This window comes from Petaurus breviceps, unplaced genomic scaffold (assembly GCF_028583685.1).
Source record: "Petaurus breviceps papuanus isolate PSGF00001 unplaced genomic scaffold, PetGlider_PUasm1.0 221, whole genome shotgun sequence".
Lineage (NCBI taxonomy): Eukaryota > Metazoa > Chordata > Mammalia > Diprotodontia > Petauridae > Petaurus > Petaurus breviceps.
Window position 1 is genome coordinate 11,303,958 of NW_027185877.1, and position 7,909 is coordinate 11,311,866.

Below are 7,909 nucleotides of genomic sequence, written 5' to 3' on the forward strand. Positions count from 1 at the left end.
TCTAATTATATTGAGGGCCCCTTTCATAGCCCTTGCCAAAATAGTTTAAAAGAGATTTAATTCTGTTCATTATTTGCTAGATCCAGCTACCTTTGAGATATTCCATTTGTCTTTAGCTAATTCAGTTTGAGGTGAAATTTCCTCATGTGAAAACTAGCTAATTGGTGCTGAAATCATAGGCACTGGAACTGAATTGGTGACTCTTACATTTTAGAACTGAGAACACAGATAGCAACTCAATCATGAAGTAAAAAATCATGTACAAAAACACTACAGAATAAAGAAAACTTTTTAGACTAGAAATAATATTCTAGGCACAATAGTGATATCTTCTGGTGTGGTTAATCTTGCTTCACTTTCATTCTTATGTTTGTTGGTGTGGCTTCCTAATACAATTTTGTACCTATTTGTTAAGATAAGACATCTTGGTAGCCAAGACACAATCCAAATTTGAATTTTGCCCTAGGATATAGTGGGAATAGAAATGTTTCCTTCAGAGGTGAAACAGGGAGTATGAAGATAATTATGTCCAAGGAAACACTTGTGAGACAATGATTTTGATTATTTGTTACTACATATTTAGCTGTTGATTTCAAGTTTTGTAATGGATTGTAAAAGGTCTTAGTGAATCTTTTGTAATCCCCGTGGATTCCTCTGTCTTTAATCCTTTTGTTTCACATCATTTGTGCTGCCCACAATGCAAAATGTATATCCCTTGTTAAAGAATATAAAATTTTTTTGTGTTGGCCAGTATTTTGTACCTCAAAATAGACTTGCTTGCAGATGAACACAAACCAAGGTTTTTCTCTGTAACTTTGTGATCCTTGGGCATATTCAAGCATAGAATAAAACGAATAAATGACCTCCAGCTTATGTCTGTCTGATGGAGAGAGTATCTTGGTGGCAAAATTATTGCCACAACTCCAATTTATTTGCCCTACACTGCCTCTTTAAAAATGTTCTTATAATCACCAACCTTAATTTTCTAAGCTTGCCTCTGCAGAAAGTTGCTCTTCTTTTTTATTTTATGGACAAAATTTGGCAAATAAGTAAAGTTACAATATGATTTTTTGCCAGTGTTTATAGAACTAGAACTTACAATAGTTCTCAAACACGTCTTCATCATAACCTTGCTCCCCTCTCTTTTTTTTTTGTTTTTTTTTTTTTAATAAAATCAGAGTCTTTATATATGGCTTCTTTCTACTGCTGTTTATTCTTGAATGGAATTTATTATAAGGATGACTTTTTGTGTTGGGACCTCTTTCCTGAGAGATCAGAAAGGCCCATATGTTTGGCAAACCCATCTCATAGCCTGAGATCCAGAATATTTAAGAGTAATAGGTGTAACAATACCTAAGAGTAGATCTTGAAGGTAAAGTATGGCGATGTTTTGATGACCTGGAGGTTACCCTAGAACATGAAAAGAACCAAAAAGACTCTGAGGAAGTGAAAAATCTATGTTTATGGACTTGGCTCTCAATTACTAAATGGAGTCATGGTGGCTACTTTGAGTCATGTCTTATAGTTAGTTGGTCGGTCACTTGTGCGTGAGTCATCAGGCATATACACATCAGCCCTTGAGTGACATCATTGTACTGTGCACTATGGCAATGATGACACTAAGTCATCATGGAAAAGATTAAATTATGGTGCTTGTGTTTAAGATTATGGAGAGCAATGTAATACACTTTTGAGTTCATCCAAAAGGGCTTAAAAATTTTTAAGGTGGTGGAAAACTTGCTTGTGGTGTCGTCCCCTTTCCCTAATGATGCTGGATATGAAATGCTACTATAAATTATTTCTTCATAACTTAATGGCAAAAATTTCTCTAATAGAAGAATTTTGAATTTCATTTTCTTCTAACTTATGGATTTCTCTCTCAGGTGCCTAAGCTTTTGAATCAGTCTGCAGATACCCCTACTGCCCCTCCAAATGATTCTGTTCTAAGGAAAGAAAAGCTTCAGGATCTGATGAGTCAGATTCAGGGAACTTATAACTTTATGCAGGTAAGAATCTAAAGTGACTTTTTAAGAAGGCTTTTTAATATTTAGGACCATTAAAACAATTGCTTACCAGCACTTTACTTCAAATGAACAAATTTTGGGGTATCCACAATGTTTAGGATTTAAAAGAATAAGATAGTCTCTGTCCTCAAATATCTTATAACTCACTTGGAGAGATAATGATGGTAATACCTAGTATTTATGTAATGCTCTAAGGTTGCAGAGCACCTTACAAATATTTCATTTTATCCTTCCAACAACCTTGAGATGTAGGTGCTGTTTCCCCCCTATTTTATGGGGCAAGCAGAGGTTAAGTGACCTGTCCAGGGTTAGACAGCTAGTAAATATCTGAGGAAGCATTTGCACTCAGGTCTTCCTGACTCTAGGTCCAGTACTCTATTCATTGTACCACCTATCTGCCTTGCCCAGAACAAACTATGTGTTAGATAAAGCTATATGAAAGGTTAGATTTTCTAGGCTAAATCAGGTGATGTCAACTAAGTGTCATTAAAGTTCAAAGATTAAGGTGATTGAATGTAGAACTAGAACGGGAAGGCTTCAAAGAATGTCTAGGTTTGACTGATACAGATAGGAAAGGGGGAATTCAAGTTTAAGCAGTGTTATTAGCTCAATAACATGAACCATTGTGTGTCTGAGACAAAAAAAGTTTCTCTTAGTTTACTTGAATAAAGGCTTTACCACACAAAAATGAGGGCTAAGATTCTCTCATGTAAATAAAGATGATGCTTTGGAAATTGTTTTTTTTTTTTCCCCAAGTAAGAATTATTCCATATAGCTGTAGAAAGTGGCTTCAGTTATTTTGGCATCTGTTTTAAACTAGACTTTTTTAAAAAGCTGCTTAAAACTTTTTTTTATAGAAGGTAGGAGTATCTCAGTTTAATATTCTACTACAGCTTTCAAATAAAAAATACTGTGAATCATACAAGTAACCATAGGCAAGTTTGAACTTATAGCTTTGAATTAATAATCTTTGCTCCTACTTCATAATCTTTAATTTTGCTTTTTTAAAAAAAATGGTAAACTTAAGGAATCGGTTTTGGATTTTGACAAGCCTTCAAGTGCAATTCCTTCACCACAGCTGCCTTCAGTTATTCCAGATAGTCCTGAAGGTATGTAATCAGTCTGAAATCTTTAGTTACAGTTACCCTTTCATACTAAAGAATGATCCTGCTGGAAAATACTGCCAAATTGGAAAGAACTCCAAATTAAACTGTCTAGTCATCTGTGTCTGCCCAGTGCTTATGTGGTTGTTGAGTTTGGTAGGAAAAAAACATTTAGGTAATAGATTAAAATGACATTTCTTGGACTACACCAACCTGTTACATAATTTGAAGGTAGAGTATGGCAATATTTGAAGCTTTGCCTCTTTCCTTCTCTTGGAGCGCATACTCTCATATTCTGTCAAGTTGGCCTTCATACTAGCAGTGATTTTAATTCTTAAAATACATGTGAAACTTTTTTTTCTTAGAATGCAGGCTTCTTGAAAGCAGGAATTGTTTAATTTTTGTGTTTGTATTCCTAGAACCTTAAGAAATGATTGTGGATAGATTGAAACTATTTTATGTACCTAAACTTAGTACAGGTATCAATCCTGCTTAGACAAAAAATTGGATATATTGAATCTTATAAGTCTATAAAATTGAATATCTTTGAATTTTAGTTTTTTGAAGTGACTTAGAATCCATTTCTTATGACAGCTCAATAAAACAGATATATATTAAGTGTCTGCTATGTACTGCTATGTACTGCTAGGCACTGTACTAAATCTATTGGGCTTACAAGGATGGGTATAAACAAAGGTTTGCTGGTTGTTCATCCTTCCTTCCTGAAGAGAACCAATGACATCATGAGGATGATGTCTTCACTTGTGAATGAATTGGATATGAGTGAGGCAAAGCTATGCAAAGTCATCAGCCTTACTCCTTTAGAGTCACTGAAGTCCAGTGGGGTGTGCTGGTAAATACTTAATTACTTGCTGAGGGTAGTGTGGGAGAGGAATATACACACAACACACTTAAGTCAGTAAACATTATTAAGTACCTACTATGTGTCAGGCACTGTGCTAAGTGCTGAGGATACAAAAAAAGGTGAAATACAGTCCCTGTCTTTGAGCTCAAAATCTAATGGGAGATTCAACAAGCAAACAGTTATACACAAATCAGCTATGTACAGGATAAATAGGAAGTAATGAGCCCAGGGAAGGCATTGAAATTAAGAGAGACTGATAAAGCCTTCCTGTAGAAGATGAGATTTTAGCTGGGACTTGAAGGGAGCTGGGGAAGCCCGGAGGAAAAACAAAGAAGAGTGTTTCAGGTATAGGGGAAAGGCAGAAAAAAACGCCCAGAGATGAGAAATGGAGTGTCTTGTTTGTCAAACAACAGAGTCTCCCTGTCAGGTACATGGGAGGCGTGGGAGAGGTAAAGTGTAAGATGTCTTGAAAGGTAGTGGTATGAGGGAGGGCTGGGTTATGAAGGGGTTTGAATGGCAAACAGAATTTTGTATGTGATCTTGGAGGTGATAGGAAACCACAAGAGTGTGGAGATGACACAGAATGGTACTTTAGAAAAGTCAGTTTGGTTAATTGACTGGATAAGGGAGAGGCTTGTGGCAGGCAAACCAGCTAGCTGGATATTGCAATAGTTTGGGAGTGAGGAGATGAGGGCCTACATCAGAGAAGAGAAGGAGATGTATTTGAGAGATGTTACAAAGGGGAAATAGGCCTTGGCAAGTGAAAACTAAGACTCAAGGATAGGTATGTAGGTCTGGGTGACTGGGAGGATGGTGATGCCCTCAATAGTAAAGAGGAAGTTTGCAAGGGGAAGGCTTAAGTGGAAAAGATAATGGGTTCAGTTTTGGACATGTTGAGTTTATAATCAACTGGACTATTGGACAGCTGTCTACTGAACATCCAATTGGAAATGTCTGAAAGGCTGATGGAGACTGAGATTGGAAATGTGAAGAGAGGTTAGGCTGGATAGGTCTATTTGTGAATCATCAGCATTTTAAATTTAATCTGCATTATTAACACTTTCTCTATAATTCTTCAGTCTGCACTATCAATGAAAGCATAACTCAAGGCCTGATTTATAATGTACAATGGGTTCTTGCAAGCTGGTTTGAGCTGGCTTCTGCACACCTCTGGGTATAACATATGTCCTGCTTTTTAAGAAATTACAATATAATGATGGTGGTGAGGGAAAAACAAATTCCCTGCAATTATATAAGAGAGAGAGATCTAGACAAAGTGATCTGAGAAATTGAAGTAGCATTTTTCCCTGGGCTTAGGGGAGGGAGAGGTCAGAAACCAGTCAAAAAGGTTTCATGGAAGAGATGACATCCGAGTTAGGCCTTGAAGGAACATGAATGTGTTACCTATCCCAGGAATGGAAGAGATGAGACTACCACGGTACAGCCTATGTAAGAAAATGACAAGAGGGTATAGGACAGAACTTTTGGAGTATGTCCACATTTAAAAGATCAAGAGGATGTATTATCAGCACAAAGCAGAAGGGATGGTCAAAAGGTGAACGAAAGCATAGTGTCATTGAAGCCAAAGGAAGACAGTACCAAGAAGTAGGTGGAGGAAAAGGAAGATGGGGATGAGATTTGAAGATGGCAAGAAAGGAGGGAAATTCATTTACTTTAATGATAAGGAGGTTAAGGGACTTTTGAGTGAGCTATTTCAGCATAGTAGGGATAGAAGTCAGATTATTAAGGGTCTGAATAATGAATGAATGAAAAAATACTAAGTATTTGCTATGAACAAAGAACTATGCTGAGCACTGAGTCACAAATACAAAAGTAAGACGATTCCTGCCCTCAGAGAGTAGCTTACATTCTTATTTATTTTTCACTTTTTTGTTATTATGAACCTCACAAGCATAAACATTTCCCTGTATAAAGGAACAGAAAAAGGATTGCATATGGGATAGAATCTCTCAATGTGCAGCTTGGAATTTGTTTTTGTTTTTTAAGACTAGAATAAATGTAGGTATATTGACATACCTCCAGTAGCAATGGCAATCGATTTGATTGAGTTTCAGAATTTTTTTTCCTTTTTTTTCACACTACATTTTTGGTAGTGGAGAAGAGATAAGACAGTAGCTTGATGTGGGTGATAGCAAGGTTAAGTGAAAGTTTTTAGAATAGGGGAAACAAGGAGATTTATACATTGTAGTTAACGACTTGGCTCTTTTTATGAAAGCTCAAAATACTACTTCCCTCCCCTTTTTTAATCCTTGTAATATCAACGTGTAATATAGTGGGAGCAGGTATCTTTTTTTCCCCTTTTTGGAAAATCTTTCTATCTTTCTCTCCAACTTCTTTTAGAGATACATTATCAAACCTTTAATGAACTGAACATTAGATGCTATATCTCAACTGCAACTAGTACTTTCTGCAATATCCCCTCTGACTTGCTACCTGGTTTATAGAGATGGAAGAAATAAAATCTCACTTTTTTTTTTTAACATTAGTGTACTTATATATTTTGCAGCTTCCATAGATCAGAAACTACCCAACCAAAATGACTTTCTTCAAGAGCCATTACAAGTAAGTTCTTAAGTCTCTAGAGTTGTTATTCACTTAATTTGTCCTTTTAACCTTGACTTCCTAAGAACACAAAATTTACATAGCTCCTAGTGAGAAACCTTTGTTCTGTACAGTACTCAGACACATGTCAAAGGTGTGGTAATGTAAAATTTGGTTACGCCTTAAACTGATCATAGATTATCTTTGAATAAGTGATTCTAGGATAGAGTAGAATATATATTGGAAGTGAATAAGTATGAGTTGCCCTCTAAACAATTGGCTCCTGAACTATAGTATTCCATGCATAGCTTGTTTAGTACTATAGCATTTTAGAACTGGGAGAGATGTTAGAGTATAGCTCCTGAGCTGCTTGTAATTTACAGACTTTCATGGGTATTCTAATTTTACTACTAATTTAGTCATACTCATGACCAAAAAGCTCCTCTTGTATGGAAAAAATGTGTCTTTTGGTAAATTATATTTCAATTTGACCATTTTGTTTTCCTCTATCTAGGCTGCTACTTCTCCTGTTAAGCATAGTACAAATTCTTTAGTGATTGCTGATCAAACTTCTTCTGAATCTGAAACGGAGCTTGAGACTCCTCAGGTAAAAGATATATTGACCCTGATCATAAAACAAAACTAGCTTTACTTTTGTCACTAAGTAGAGGTAGCAACAATAGGCCTGATCTTTACTTATAAACTGTAATGACCAATTACATGATTCCATAGTTATGCTTGACTAATGTGTTGAGTAATACCTGACTTTATTTTTGTCAAACTAACCTCCATTCTACCTTGATAGAATAAGGAATAAAAGATAAATAACTAATCAAATAGAATAGTAATTTGATTTGGAAAGTAGACTCAACGTGTAATAAAGTAATTGTATTGGAAGATATGAACTCATAGGTGTGTAGTGTAAGGGGGCAGATCTGTACAGTCTGCCAATTGTGAGGTGGCATACCATCTGAGAGAATACAGAGATAACAGTCAAAGGGGCTTATACCAACTTGGTTATTAAAAGGTTTTGCTAGGATTAAGTAAGTTAACTTAGATCCTGGGTGGCATCAAGACAAAGTAACATTGTAGATCACCTCACCAACTTTAGGCCAGGCCAAGGTTATTACATAGAAACAGATTAAAGAAGTCATATAGCCAGGGATGGCCCAGGGTCATGGGAAAGTTTTCCCATGGGATAGTTGGAGCTTCTTTTGCTGTTTACATTTACTCAAGGTAGTTTACAGTCTCTGTGAGACTAGGAGTCATGTTCCTAGGCTCTGACTACCACCATACAGTAACTACAAATTTTTATTTATTTATTTATACATACATATATATATATATATATATAT

General features: G+C 35.9%; 1 protein-coding gene across 8 annotated transcripts in view; it reads left to right on the plus strand.

Moving 5' to 3' along the window:
- Positions 1-7,909, plus strand: part of CAPRIN2 (caprin family member 2) — a 62,678-nt gene that overhangs the window by 39,011 nt on the left and 15,758 nt on the right. For all 8 annotated transcript variants that reach the window (XM_069094869.1, XM_069094873.1, XM_069094868.1 and 5 more), the window contains 4 exons: positions 1,884-2,006; positions 3,052-3,133; positions 6,520-6,575; positions 7,069-7,161. In XM_069094869.1, coding sequence (XP_068950970.1) covers positions 1,884-2,006; positions 3,052-3,133; positions 6,520-6,575; positions 7,069-7,161 — 354 coding nt within the window. The remainder of the gene's footprint in view (positions 1-1,883; positions 2,007-3,051; positions 3,134-6,519; positions 6,576-7,068; positions 7,162-7,909) is intronic.